Raw genomic sequence first — 15,027 nt, 5'->3', positions numbered from 1 at the left:
GTGCATTAAGATTTATAATTAGTAATCGTCAAGTTAAAAACGATGTACGACTTGTCAAGTAAAATGTTGATGAAAGAAATGGGAACTTAAAAAATGCTGTTTAAATTAAATTAATACCGCCAATTATTTTTTATGCTTCATTGAAAAGCATGCCCTAAATGGTGATGCCTGTTCTGTATAGTCAAAAGATGTGATATTCCACCCAAATATTTGGAGGGGTTGGGCCACATATTTCAAATTTCTCTAAAATCTGGATACAACAAAAAAAGCATCTGTTTTGCGCTTTCTACTCTACAAGCAAAACAAGATTTCAGGTTATGAATTCGGCGAGCAAAGCCTCGATCAATCCAGATAGAAAAGAGTAACAATCTTCCGCATGTTCTTCGCCTCTTGACACGTCTCCATGAGCAACCTACTGTCGTGAAAGGCAAAACAGATGACCTGCTGCACTTGAGAGATGATGTCCATGTTACACAGCCTGCAACAAAGTTTTGCCTATTGACATGAGTGAAATCTTTGCAGAAGTTAGTTTGAAAGATCAATTTTTTTCTCTTCACAGAACTGCATGATACTTCAAAACAAAGGGCAATTAGCAATATCGATGAAACGAAGTGCTACCTGCTAGCCTCTATCAACGGAAGATGATCATTGTAAGGCTTCTCTATCACATGTTTTACCTGTAAACCAAAGAAAAAAAATAAGCTACATATTAGGATTTACGAATTAATTTCTAAAATAATTGAAGATATGCATCACTGCTCTTTTATCTTAGTTTATATCATTTCCTAAACTAGTATGAAAAAATAGTGGCATATTTTAGTAATTATATTAATGAACGTCAAAATAAGTCTGGCAAAAAACTGCAACACAACATGGAGGGGAGAGAACATTGATACTCAACAACAAAATTCCAATAACTCAAAAGGAATCACAATAGTTCTTTCATGGTTATAGAAGATATCATGGAGAGGCAAAATCACAATATTGGAGAAGAACATAAAGCCAAAATTTATTAACCCCGCCAAAATTAGCATTAACCATGTCTCCAGATCTTACTTTAGAAAGTAACTCCTGACTCTCTGGAGGCTGCTTTTTCAAACTTTGTGGAAGTATCACCGTTAGCAGTTCTGGTTTTTCAGCTCGGAGAGCTCCTCTAATAACAGCAGCATTAGTCCCTGATGCTCCTGAAGTGAAGATATGGTTTTGCTGCAAAGAAAACAATAGAGAATTCACAGTGTGAATTCATAAGGAGAGGAGAGAAGAGTCCAGAGCATATTTGATTGAAATAAGCTCGTTGAGTAATAGGGGTATGAAAGAGGATTTTCATTTAGAGTCCAAATCATGTTTGAAAAGAGAGCATTGTTTTATTATTATATTGTAAGATTATTAAAAGTTTTCAAATGATAATATTTGAAATGTTTCAAGTACATACAGTTATGACCAGCGCATAGCTTAGAATCTCAATAAGTTCTTGGTGCATAAACCCCATGTTTCGTGTGCCAAAGAAACCAATTACTCTGGGGCCTTGTTGTTGAATTGCCAGTAATTCCTAAAATAAAAACAAAACAATCCATTGTTATATGTTACACATATTTGAATCAGCAAAGAGCAAACAATATCCAGATCATATAAAGTGTATGGCACATGCTCAGGATGGTGATGGAACAGTTCCATCATAATTTGCATGTTCTTCTGAACTCAGATCAAGTTTAAGGCATTACTCATACTTTTTACATGGATCAATAAAAAAAGTTCTTTACATCAAACTAGACGAATGAAATAGAGAATCATAATAAATAAAAAAAAGACATGTAACAAGAACTACAATCAGCACATGCAAGGAGTTGTGCTTAGTCTCAAAGGTAGTAATTCATGACCAGCACATTGTCAAGGTATTTATTATTTATAACAAACAAGGGTCATAGTCCTAAATCATGATTAGCACAGTATTCTGTAAACCAAAAAGGCACATATTTCATTTGCCGAAAAATGGGGTATAAATTTATCATGCAAGTATGTTAATGTAGCGAAATCTTGAAAATGAGTATGCAAAACAAACTCCAATCTTATATAAAAAAATGTGATTTATTATTGTTTTGTGCCAACTAATAGTTTTCAGTGTAGTTTGAAGTCATATTTGGTAAAGGTAAAGGCTCAGTCAAGGGATTTTGGTAAGCCTTTTAAAGGTATTATCATAATTGCATAAAATTGGTTAATTTGGTTCACACATTTATAGTAGAGATTAAAAATTGACAACCAACTGAAATCAGTATAAGAGAGCAATAAATGGAAACAGTAGACATACCAAGACTTATGTAGTCGTAGTCTTTTAGCTTATGTAGTTAAAAATCAATACAGCAAATAAAGATTCATATACCAGAACAAGCACAAAAGCTCATTTATACTAGAGGATAGTGTTTGGGTTAATAAAGTTAGTCTTGCTGCTGTAAAATAATTTGTTTTTGGAATTCAAAGAACACGTAAAATTTGAAGAACAGACACCCCAAATACCACGAGTCAAATGTGTCATGACAAATAACCAAGTCATGTCTAAATAATTGAGACAGATTTGCACACACCTGTAGGTAGTCTACATCAGGGGCAGGTCTATACTCAGACACCATAACAGCTGCAGACCCTTCAACAAGAGACTGGGCTTGAGTTGGAATCTGAGTCGAGACTTCCTCATCTGAACCTAACATCTGGATGCCATCTCCCAATTCCTCTATATTTTGCTGTGGTCCGTCAAATCCAATTAGAAACTATACCACCACACAGAAAACACAGGCCCCTGGTAGTAAATGATTAGTGAAAACCAACTGATTCGTGGAAATATATGTCTGAGACAAGTGGATTTCACTAGAACAGTAGAACACCACAATATGAATGGACTTTGTGTTCCACAGAGGTAAGAGTTGGAGGGGTTGTTATTGGTCAATTTCAGCTGAAGCAACCAACTAACAACAAATCACCATCCATTTTTTCAAGCTATCCCATGCACATTCATAAGATGCAACGTACTATCAACATTACACGGCTAAACTCCACTTTTGGAGTTCTCAAATACTAGAAAATTGATCAAAACAATTAAAAAGTCTTGCAAAAATTAATTCTTGCATTAAAGAACATGTGCATCAATTAGATTAAATACTAGTAATTGTTAGTTATCAGTGAGAAAATCAGGCTTCGAAAGCTTCCAACATTATTACCAAACTAGTTTCATCCCACATATTATCTTATCAAGATCTGATCTTGTTGCTTTTCTACACAATGTAGTAACTGCTAATTACCAACAAAATGGTAAAAATTCACATCATTTACTTAACTTATGAACAAGTCCTGTAAATTGAATACATCAAAAGCCCTTTTAACGACAAAAATAAATTGATAACAATCCTACAGTGGAAAAACAAAAATGGCTACAATGTGCAAAACAAAAAACAATAATCTATGGCTCCCAAATCAGCTATTCAACAAACGATCTATGAAAGTTCAAACATTAAACCTATTTTTCCTTAACAAATCCAGAGTCTGGCTCAGCACTACAAAAATAAAACCACTAATTCACTCATAAGCAAATGGGAAACCTAAAAAACAGAACCAAGAAACATCAAACAAAGAGAAACGACAGATAATCCACCAAATTAAACCAAAGCTGAAATCTTTATCCCTTTCAAAACAATAATTTGCAAGGCCCATTTCGAAAAACCCCCTTATGCAAAGATTAAACAAAAACAACTCGCATTTCCAAGAGAAAGATTAAGGAAAAGAGGAACAAAAAAGATACTGTACCTTTTTTATCCGTACAGAACGGTAGCAGGAAGCGGCAAATCTTCCGTGTCCAAGCGAAGGGGATGAGAGAGAAACGAAATGGCTGAGAGTAGTAGCACTAGCTGTAATGGGAATTGCTGTGGAAAAGTGAGAGAGTCTGAAAAAATCAAAATGAGGAAGTCTCAATGCCATTTCTCCTCTTTTTCTGTTTTCCTCAAAAATAATGCTTAAATGTTACAAATTTGATTTGTGTTCGTTGTAATCGAAAGGAATTAATGAAGGTTTTGCATTTGGATGGCTCCCAGCTGTTGAGAGAATCTGCTTCTGCTGCCTTTGTTGAAAGAGAGAGAGAGCGCTTGGATATGAAAAGAAAGGACTCTTTTCCGCCTCTGCCTTTTCTGCCATTTATTCTTATTGCTGTTTTAAAATTATTAATAATACTAAAATAATCTTTGACCTTGTTCTTAATTGGAGTGTTTTTTGTTCTCTCTTTTTGTGTTTGACCTCAAGAATCTCACTTTTTTTTTAACTTTTGCCTGTTATCATTTGATTTCAAGTTTTCAACTCTAAACAGCATTTATTAAAAAAAACAAAAGGAAGCGCCTAAAAAAGGCATGAAACTTTGCACTTTTATAATTTAATCTTAAACTTTTCAATTTTACAAATTAATAGTACTTTCATATGTCATTTAAGGTGTTCACTTTTCTTTTTTTAAAATAAATTCATCCCTCATCTCTCATCTCTCATCTCTCTTCATTAAAACACATAACTACATTTCCTTTCTCTACTCTATTACATTAAATAATTTTGCCTAAAATTCCGTGTCACTCAAGATTAGTGCATATTTTGAGCGGGACATAGGTAGTACTTGGTAAAACAAAATAATAAGAGGCCATAGAAAAACAAATAATGTAGCACCCCGGAAAATTGTGACTTTTTATTTTTTTTATTTGATGACTTATTTTCGTTTTATTAATGTGGATGTTGATTTGGAAATGCATTTTTGGGAATTGATTTCTATGTGGTTGTGTTAACGATGTGAAATTAATGGTTGAGAGTTATGTTGAATAATATGATATGTTTTCCAATGGGGGGATTTAATTAAGTGAGATCATGCATATATTTCTAGCCATATTATTTGAAATTTTTGGCCCTCCTATCCATTGGAAATAATACTTTCTTTCTTGGATTTAATTAATTGCTTTGGGATATTTATCCAAATTAAATCCAAATCAAATTATCCCTATGCTATTCTACATAATTTTTGCCCATATGCCTTTCAATTACTTGTGGGATTAATTTATTTGTTACATATTTTGTGGGAGTCTTTTCCTATAAGAAATTACCAATTTAAATCTTATTCCTATTTAATTGAGGATTTAAATATTTTTTTTAAAATACTCCCCTTGTACACGTCCCTTTTCCCTATTTTTACTCAACAAATTTTTTTTATTTTTATTTTTGTTTATTTAAGTGGGGAATTAATCCTAGAATATAAAAAGGGAGAAACTCAAACCCTAGCCCCATTATTTCAACGCTTTTTCTCTCCCTCTTCTCCCTCCCACACGCCTTTTTCCCTCTTCCCCACCAATCCTTCACAAATTCTTCAATCTTGCTTCGTTTTGGAGTTGGAAACTCAATAATCGTTGAAGAATCGAGCCATTCGTTGCCTCTACCGATTGTTTTTCAAGAGAAAGGTATACTTTGATTCATCTTTCTCCTTCTTACCATTGAATCATTGTTCTTGATTCCCTCATGCATATAGTGAGTGTAGAAGATCTAAGAATTAATCGGGTGAGATTGATGGTTACATGAGAAAATATATGTGTAAGCGTTTATTGACGTGTATGAATGAACTTGTGGATGATCGATGGTGAATGATATGTGAACATATGAGAACATGGTTGTGAGATATTTTTGAAGCATGATTATGTGTTGGAAGCATGAAAAAATGGGTTTAGATGAATGATAGATAAACCCTAATTCGAATTTGTGAAGCATGAACACTGTGGTATTCAAACAGTAGATTCTGACATGTGTTTGACGGACCAAACAATCTTATTTTGGCACGAATTTTTAACTGAGTAAAATTGAGATGTCTTCTGTGTTGTGTATAAATTTTAGCCTCTTTTGACGAAAAATGAATTTTTAATGAATTTTTGAAGTTAACTGCGCAGTTCTGTCAGAATTTGTATTCTCGTCCAGTGAGTTTCGTTTTTGATTTTACCGACCTAAAGATGTGATTTTGATGTGAAATTTTAACTGAATGGTCTTTGATGTGTCTACTATGTTGTGGTAAAATTTCAGCCCCATCGGAGGTCGGATGGATTTTTAATGATTTTTACAAAACGACTGCGCAGTTCTGCCAGATTTCTGTCATGTTAAAATAATACCTGTTGTCAAGTTTGAATGAATTACATGATACATGTGTGATTAAGGAACGTATCTTATGGCGTGGTTATGTGTGACACGTTGAGAAATATTATGGCATGTTTTCCTTATGTTGATGAATGTTTGGGATGGGTAATTTAAGAGAATGATGAAAGGAACGATAGGGCATGCATGTTAAATTGTATTGATGGAAGGCTGATTGTGTTGTGGTGTTGACAAGGGTTGTTGTGCGTACGTGAGCATAAGGAACGAGGGTTGCTTTTGAGTTGCGTATTGTGTTGTCTAAGCAAGCGAGGTGGGCTTTCTTTTACTAAACTCTTTTACTTTTCAAAATTTCGATGTTAGAGCTATAAGAGTGGTTTAAAGTGTTATGTCATGCCATGATTGTTTTGATGTTGAGATTGTTGCCTGATGCCTAGTTCGTTTGAGCTTGCTCCGTTAGGCTATAGGGCTATGTTGAGATTGTGCTTGATGCCTAGTTCGTTTGAGCTTGCTCCGTTAGGCTATAGAGCTATGTTGAGATTGTGCTTGATGCCTAGTTTGTGAGTTCACTCCATTAGGCTATAGGGCTATGATAAACGAATTCGGGTCTGAGTAGGGCCGCAAACCCTATCAGGCTGTGTACACAGGTGGGATCGGGAGCCGTCCTTGCAAGTCGGCCGGTCTCGTGGGCGAATAGTGTGGCCACACTTTCGTCGCACTATGGTAAGAAGAAGTGAATGATTGATTGATTGATGAGAAAGTGGGGAGATTGTTTTGTCTGACCAGACTACGAAAATGTTTTTGTGTTCTCGATGATATTTCTTAACTACATTTAAAACTCGAGTTCACTGGTTTGGATGACATAACTGTTATAAAATGTTTTCGGCATGAGCCCATTGAGTACAACAAGTACTCAGCCCTGCATATGTTTTCCCTATGTGCAGGTTGAGCGGGATGTTGCAGCGGATGTTGAGTGAGCTTTAGGAATTCCCGGATGCGTCGTGTCTTCATACATGGGCGTCATCCTATGACTCTCCTTTGATACTTATTTTTCCGCTGCCTTGTTTCGAATCGTTCTTGATAAAGTCTTTCATTTTTCCCCACACTACGTTATGACATTATTTACCTTGAGACATTAATCCGTTGTTTAACTATTCGATAGACCAAAATATTTCTTTTTGAAGTTAATTGGGTTTTCATATTCAATCTCGTCTTTTATTGTTGTCTTTCATTGCGTCCCTCATTTCTTCCCCGCTCCTTAGTCCCTCCCCTCGTCACGTTTTCCCCGTCTTCACTATCCTTAGTAAGGGCGGTCGTGACAAATAATGAGTATATTTGGCAAATTAACACAATCACAACAAACGTATGAAGTGATAGTCACAATCTCAGGTCTGCAAGGTCAATACAATTGGATTCGGAGGGCCAGATTTGCAAGAATAGTCAAAGTATCAAAAAATCCTACTGTAGAATTGCAGATTTATTTAGTCATTTTCAAAAAGTTGTCTATTTTGTTACAATTATTGATCTTATTTACTCCCTCCGATCTATAGCAGTGGAGACATTTCTTTTCGGTATCAAATTAAGAAAAAAGGTGTGTAGTGTATTAAATAAAAAGATAAAGTATGAGTGATAAAAAATAAAGAGAATAAAATAAGAAAGATGGAAAAGTAATTGAAAAGAAATGTGTTGACTTTTACTAAAAATGAAAATGAATCCACTAATATGGAACGTGCCAAAATGATAAACTGACTCCACTACTTTGGAATGGAGGCAGGTATTTAATATTTAGAGAGGTAATCCGTTATCACTGAAATTTCGATTAAACCCACCACAACCGACCAAAAACCGAACGTTGCCAAAATAAATAGTACTAGTAACAAATTAGATAAGTACCTGCAATATTGTGTGATGAGAGTTTACAAAAAGAACAACTCTGAAATGTAATGACAAATTGAAGTGGTACCAGCAGCTAACCACAGGAAACCAAATCGTTGCATTACTTAGTTGCTCCTCCTACTTAACAAATAAATTCAGAAACTAGTTGTTAACTCTTAGAACATCTCCAAAGGGTGAAAGTATATAGAAAATGTACATTATGTAGGGGTGGCAAATCGTGCGTGTCAGGTCGTTATCGTGTCGATACGATAACGACACGAACACGATAACAACAAACACGAACACGACCTGTTAAGAAAACCCCAAACACGAACACGAACACGACCCGCTACCCTCAGACACGAACACGACACGAACCCATTAACGACACGAACCACTTCGAGTCAACACGACACGATAACAACACGTATTAGAAAGTGATTAAATATTTAAATGATTTAAATGAGATATGACCATATGAGACTATGAGAGTCAATTTAATAAATATTGAAAAATGAAAATAATAAGATTTAATAATATTAAAATATTATTTGTTAACGGATAACACGAACACGACACGAACACGTATTGTTAACGGATAACACGAACCCGACACGAACACGACACAAAATTTTCGTGTCCTTAATGGGTCGACCCGATAAGGACACAAACCCAATAAGCTCTGACCCAAACCCATTAATTTCGTGTCGGTTCGTGTCGTGTTATCGTGTCGTGTCAAAAATTGTCAGCCCTAACATTATGTATTTATCTTTTTAAAAAGTAAAATATACCTTTCTAAAATAACACATTCCAAAGGAAAAAGGTATATAGAAAGATAAATTATTTTTAAAAAATAAAATAATAGTACAAAATGCATTAAAAAATATGAAGTGTAATACCTTCTCAAATACTTTTCCCTTGGAGAATGACTTTTTATGAAAAGAAGAAAAATATGGTAGTTATAAGATTTTACCTCTCTATTGATGGGGAGGTTAAGATACCTCTTCAAAATAGGAAAATGTATAATACCTTCTCAAATACCTCTCCTCTGAAGAATGATTTTTCATGAAAAAAGGGTAATTATGGTAGTTATATTAGTTTACCTCTCTATTTACCTCTCCCCTTGGAGATGCTCTTACAAAAGATCATGAATATGTCGAAATAAAAGAAAAAAAGGTGAAAAATAAAAAGCTAATTCATCATTGGTCAGTGGTCACTAGACAAAAAAAAACAAATAATGAGTATATGTTCAAACCAATAAATTTGATGTCATCCGTCCCACAAGAATATGCACTCTTTCCTTTTTAGTCCGTCCCACGAGAATGTGCACTTTCTAATTTTGGTAACTCTTTTCTCTCTAATGAGGTAGGACACATTTTCTACTAACAATACTTTAATTACTTTTTCTCTCTATATCTCTTACTTTACCAATTTGGCATTAAAACCTGTACTGTACCCAAAGTGCATAATCTTTAGAGACGGACGGAGGGAGTAATATATTGAATCATGTTCATATATTTTTAAGAAACTGTCAAATGCATATGAACTGATATTGACGTTACACAGAACTAATTTTTGTGTTGAAAACCGATAAGTATATTTCATATTACTCTCTCCGTCTTTTATAATTTATCACCATTTGACCCCACACGTGTTTTAAGAAATGAAAATAAGTGACAAATTTTCAGGGACGGATGGAATATAAACTAATGAGTTAACTGCCTCATTAGTCTGTAACGTTTGGGCTTGTGACACCACAGACCCGTAACAAAAAAAGCCTCAAATGACCCTAACGTTTAATATAATAACGAATGCAGTGTTTTAGCCACTTTTCAGACGAAAATGCCCAAATGGTTTGAAAGGCATTTTTGACAATCCCTAAATTCACCGACATATGAATTATGTCAGCAACTTCTTATGTGATTTCCTAATACGTTCTGATACTTCGTAAGTGATTAAAGTTTTGTTATTATTTGCAAAGAAAAAAACTTCTCATATCCATTTATTTCTAGTTAGTGGTAAAAATATACTAGTTATATTTTTAGGGAATTTATTGAGAAATAAAAAAAATACGGAAAAGTGAAGTTATTTTTGCAATAAAATATGAATCAATAATACACATAATAAAAAAAATTGTATTTCACATTTAATTAAATGATACCGTAATTATTTTCTTGAAAACACTGACATTTACAATATATTTCATTGTATACCATCGAGCTAATTTGATACTCTAAGTCTAACTTTAAAACGATTTTTATGATTGATATTTTATTGAGAATTTTAACTTAGCTCAAACTGAAATTTTTAACATCATATGAGCATTCAATCTTTAGATATAAAATTGGTTCTTGTTTTTTATGATAAAATTGAAATGTAAGATATTTTGACAATATTCAAGCATGTGATATTAACTATTTAGTCCTTGGAGAATTTTTTTATTAATAATAGTATTTGAAATTAAGAGGACGTAAATTTATAAATTAATGCCGCAAAATTAGGATATTTTCACAATAAATAAAATTGATCCGTAAGTTAAGGTAAAAACCAAAGAAAAATTAGGGGAAATAAAAACGCAAAAAAATACTAGCAAATAAGTTTTATAAGGAAGAAAGGGTCTCATTTTATTATTTTCATATTAACTAATGCAGATAATGATAAATCTTTGTATTATTAAAAAATTAGAAAGTGTAAATAATGACAAAAATTTTATTACATATGAAGTATCAGAGCTTATTAGAAAATTGCATAAAAAGTTGCTGACATAAATCATATGTCAGCAATATAATGGAGTGACAAAAGTGCGCTTATAGAGCCTGAGGGTGTTTTTGTCCGAAAAAACATCATTTGTGATTATATAAAATGTTAGGGTTATCTAAGATTATTTTTTTAGGGATTTGTAGTGTCACCTGCCCAAATATTAGGGACTAATGAGGCGGCAGTTCACTCGAAACTAATATGCTCAATTATGTCGTTAACATTCAGTTTCACAAGCAAATGCCTTCTTTTTGCTCCTTGCTCAGTATACTGTGATCTCAAAGTGGCTCCACCTTGAGCTTTGATTATTCCTTGTTCTATCAGTTGGTTTACTTTTGACCACTGAACACTACAATTTAAAAATTTGTGTCCAAAAGAAATGTATCACATGTAATGGATAGGAGGGGAGGAGGAAGTACAATATTTAATTTAAATTACATTTTTCTTAAATTTGTTGGTATTTTATTTAAAATTTTAATAATTTTCTAAATTATTATGAAATAATTAGCATGTAATTTATTTTAAATTAATTCATATTCATAAATCGATTTTGAACGTAAAATATTTAAAAAGTTCGATTATACATAACAACATATATCAGTTGCACATCACTAGAAGATTGACAATAGTGTTCATTTCTTTCAGATTAGTTAATATAATCTTACCAAAAAAATAATCAACCAATGTATAATAAGACAAAATGTAGAGTGAGAGATTTTGTCAATTGGGTTTGGCTCGTTGATAATATTTATTTGATACTACTATTAACTAGGGTTAGCAAGTACCATCATTTCATATTCATGATACACTTCATCTGACTTTGTGACTACTCGCACACATTTTCCACTACACGAAACTACCTAGTTCTCTGCTATAAATAAGACATCAATTCCCACATTAAATTTCAAGTTTCATTGTAATATTTGTTCCAAGTATTCAAAGAGCTTCACCAAAAATATTTGGAAACAAAGATTAGAGGAGAATGGCTCTATTTAGTGTGGAACACTTGGCTTTCATATTTGGCCTTCTAGGTAATACTAATAATAAGCTTTCCTACTTTGTAGCAATGAGATTATTTATTTAACTACATTGATCATTATTTTTCTTGCAAAAATTTGCAGGGAACATTATATCATTCTTAGTATTCTTGGCACCTATGTAAGAACCTAAATTCCTATCTTTTTCATTGTTAATAATTATAAATATGTGTGTGTTAGTTTGTTAATATTAGAATACACACATATGCACAGGCCAACTTTCTACACAATTTGGAAGAGGAAATCATCGGAAGGGTTTCAAGCATTACCATATTCAGTTGCATTTTTCAGTGCTTCCTTGTTATACTATGCTTTCCTTAAAACCGGTGCCTATATGATCATTACTATAAATGGCATTGGATGCTTCATCGAGACCGTTTACCTATTGATATACGTAGTATATGCACCTAAGAAGTCCAAGGTACATAGCGTACATATCTTAACCAATTGTTTTTTAATTTCTAGTAGCAAGAACATTATTTTGGTATCATGTTCATGACGATTACTCATTTACCATGTCTCAGTTGTTCGTGATGGCATTGATTCTCATATTCAACGTTGGAGGCTTAGGGTTGGTGATGGCAGTTTCTTTACTAGCTTTCCATGGTGCCAATAGGGTTTCTTTGGTGGGATGGATATGTTGTATTATAAACCTAGCTGTATTTGCTGCCCCTTTCAGCATCATGGTGACTTATTTTAGCTCTTAATTTTTTTTAAAAAAAATTTACTATCATTTTTACTCGATATGAGAATTTATATGTATGTAATATCTTCGTGTTATATTGGACAGAGGCGCATGATCAAGACGAAAAGTGTAGAGTATATGCCATTCACTTTGTCCTTCTTCCTAACCCTTTGTGCTACAATGCGGTTTTTCTATGGATTCTTCATAAATGACTACTATATTGCAGTAAGTATATAGGGTTGGATAAATTTAACAACATATTCATTATATCTCTACCTTTGTGTTTTTTAATAATATGAGTTAATAATTCTAATCTTCGATTCAGTTTCCAAATATTTTGGGATTTTTGTTCGGGATTGCTCAAATGATCTTGTACTTCGTCTACAAAAATGCAAAGAAGGATGATACACTAAACATCGAGGTCGATCCGGACAAGGATGTGGAGAAGAATTTGAGCCTTGAGGAAGCCAAAGATGTTGAAATGGTGTCTAAATGATTAGAAGATGGAGGGGTCAAGATATTTCTACAATAGCTATCGATCTATACTAAATATTTAGAAATTATCCAGCATGATATTGTTACTGCACATGCTAAATAAATTCCATTGTGAATATCCTTTTTAGGATTTTCTCATAGCTATTTCATACTACTTAGGAAAATTTAGATTAAATATTGGATACTATTAAATACTACTCCTATTAACTTTCAGAAAACAATAAAGAAACAATTTAATCATTTAATAAGAAAGAATAAATTTGATTAATGTGTAATTAAAAGTATATGGAAACTTCCTAGTGTTGGAATCATATCCGGTGAATGCTATTTGACCGGGTTGTATATGAGACAAAGTTTTAATTTTGTGAGATTAAATGGTATAGAATCGATTTACGTTCCGAGTAGATGACTATATTATATTCATTTTTTTGCAAAACTATTACCATTGAGTGAGAAAATAGTGGATTAAAGTTTGTCACCTGAAATATGGAGTTATGAGATTAATGAATGTGTTCATTAATCAAGTATTTATTAGGCTTCATCAATACATGTAATAACTATGTGCAAAAGCTATGAAGCCTATATTAGGGCCTCCACCGCCACCTCATGTCCAGTGTCAGGTGTCGTGGCACCGTGTGCCAGGGGATGGGGGCCAGCTATGGTAGACTTATATCTTGACAATTGGTCATAGGGTGGTCTTTAGGTACGTTTTAATTATGACATTGTTGTACGAATATCGGACGTTGAATATCTCACGCATAGACTTGTTGAAGTAATAACAACACATTGTTGTAAATGTTATTGGATTTAAAGCTCTACATCTGAAATATTTGCAAATTCCTTCTACTTATATTAAAACTTTCCAAGATCCGCTTCATGGCATCCAAGTTGATAGAGATAAATTGGACAAATACCATCATCCTCTTCTAAGATGTATTATTAAATCCCTTGTTGTTTAATGAAATTCTTCATTTCAATTGGTATTTTATCATGAAAAGAAGACATAAGATAAAAAAAAAATTCAGTGTTTCACTAAGATTTTAATAGGAATTCAATTCTATTTCGTCTCTTCCTTAAAGAAAATTAAATAATTAATTCCCAATAACTGTCCTACGGATCAGATTATCTATATAATATACAAATGTTTAACTACGATAATAATTAATCATTGTTTTAATTAATATACTATGCTAGTTTTCCGACCCAATTAAGTAGGTCCACACTATTTTTTGTGCTTTGTTAGGTTTATTAAAAGCATCAATAGAATTGTTTATTAAATAATGTTGAAATTACAACTAAACTTATTAACATGTAGTACTCCTTAATTATCTACCAATTTATATTACTTAATATATCCTTGTATAGCGCTTGTTAAAAAAAAGTTAATCCGATAAACTCTCACCCCTAGCTATTAATATACTACTAGTCGATCTTTTTTTGTAAGATATATGATTCGTCAAATCAAGGTTGAAAATATTATTCGTCAAATACAAATTATTAAATTCCCAAACCAAAAAAAAAGCTATTGTATGTATGGAAGATGTGTCACTTCGCAAAAGATTTCGAGCAATCAAATGCCAACACCATGGACATTCACTAGGTTTTCGAGTGCAATTTGTTTGTAAAACCTGTGAAAGATTGACTTCGTTTATAGAGTATATATTTAACCAAAAATTGCGCAATTTTTCGACTCGTGGGGGACAACATATACAAAACAAACTAAAATGCGAAACCAAAAACTATGATAGTAAATTAGTAATATATGACAGGGTTGAATATATATATACACAAACATCAAATTATGGTATGGGTCAACTGTGGTTGTCTTAATTCTCGCGTTTATCTCGTGAGCATTCATATATGTACGCACATAAATTCTACGTTCATAATGGGACTTTTTAGACATTTTACATTTGAAATTATGTAATGAATATTTATTAATTTAAAATAAATTAATATATTACTACATAGTTACCTTCTCTGCAATGATTTAGGAAAGATTAAAATTTTCAAATTGAATATTGAATATTTAGG

The 15,027-nt window shown here is 32.8% G+C and overlaps 2 protein-coding genes across 4 annotated transcripts; one reads left to right on the top strand and one right to left on the bottom strand.

The window, feature by feature from the left end:
* Positions 1–191: 191 nt before the first annotated feature.
* LOC121740878 lies at positions 192–4,148 on the bottom strand. 3 transcript variants are annotated; one of them, XM_042133526.1, is made up of 6 exons: positions 3,793–4,148; positions 2,580–2,762; positions 1,433–1,549; positions 1,057–1,206; positions 619–677; positions 192–478 (listed from the first exon to the last, which is right to left on the bottom strand). In XM_042133526.1, the coding sequence occupies exons 1-6, from the start codon at positions 3,961–3,963 to the stop codon at positions 343–345; spliced, it is 816 nt and encodes a 271-aa protein (XP_041989460.1). In that variant the 5' UTR covers positions 3,964–4,148; the 3' UTR covers positions 192–342. The 3 variants fall into 3 exon arrangements, with proteins under 3 accessions (XP_041989460.1, XP_041989462.1, XP_041989463.1); XM_042133528.1 differs by having other exon boundaries at positions 2,580–2,735; XM_042133529.1 differs by having other exon boundaries at positions 2,580–2,791; positions 3,793–3,928.
* Positions 4,149–11,758: 7,610 nt separating this feature from the next.
* LOC121810457 (bidirectional sugar transporter NEC1-like) lies at positions 11,759–12,994 on the top strand. The gene is made up of 6 exons (XM_042211223.1): positions 11,759–11,807; positions 11,898–11,934; positions 12,027–12,234; positions 12,338–12,499; positions 12,604–12,723; positions 12,824–12,994. The coding sequence occupies exons 1-6, from the start codon at positions 11,759–11,761 to the stop codon at positions 12,992–12,994; spliced, it is 747 nt and encodes a 248-aa protein (XP_042067157.1).
* Positions 12,995–15,027: the final 2,033 nt, after the last annotated feature.

Source organism: Salvia splendens, chromosome 7 (assembly GCF_004379255.2).
Source record: "Salvia splendens isolate huo1 chromosome 7, SspV2, whole genome shotgun sequence".
Classification (NCBI taxonomy): Eukaryota; Viridiplantae; Streptophyta; class Magnoliopsida; order Lamiales; family Lamiaceae; genus Salvia; species Salvia splendens.
Note: the sequence above shows the minus strand (reverse complement) of the source record. Positions and strands in the feature narration are given on the sequence as shown.

What these genes read in the sequence shown, in the direction of transcription:
- LOC121810457 (XM_042211223.1), top strand. Translation starts at nt 11,759, where the DNA reads ATGGCTCTATTTAGTGTGGAACACTTGGCTTTCATATTTGGCCTTCTA. An exon ending in TTTCATATTTGGCCTTCTAG is followed by an intron (nt 11,808 to 11,897) that starts GTAATACTAATA and finishes AAAAATTTGCAG; the next exon opens with GGAACATTATATCATTCTTA. An exon ending in TTAGTATTCTTGGCACCTAT is followed by an intron (nt 11,935 to 12,026) that starts GTAAGAACCTAA and finishes ACATATGCACAG; the next exon opens with GCCAACTTTCTACACAATTT.
- LOC121740878 (XM_042133526.1), bottom strand. Translation starts at nt 3,963, where the DNA reads ATGGCATTGAGACTTCCTCATTTTGATTTTTTCAGACTCTCTCACTTT. An exon ending in GTTCTGTACGGATAAAAAAG is followed by an intron (nt 2,763 to 3,792) that starts GTACAGTATCTT and finishes GTGGTGGTATAG; the next exon opens with TTTCTAATTGGATTTGACGG. An exon ending in GTCAGGAGTTACTTTCTAAA is followed by an intron (nt 678 to 1,056) that starts GTAAGATCTGGA and finishes TTTGGTTTACAG; the next exon opens with GTAAAACATGTGATAGAGAA.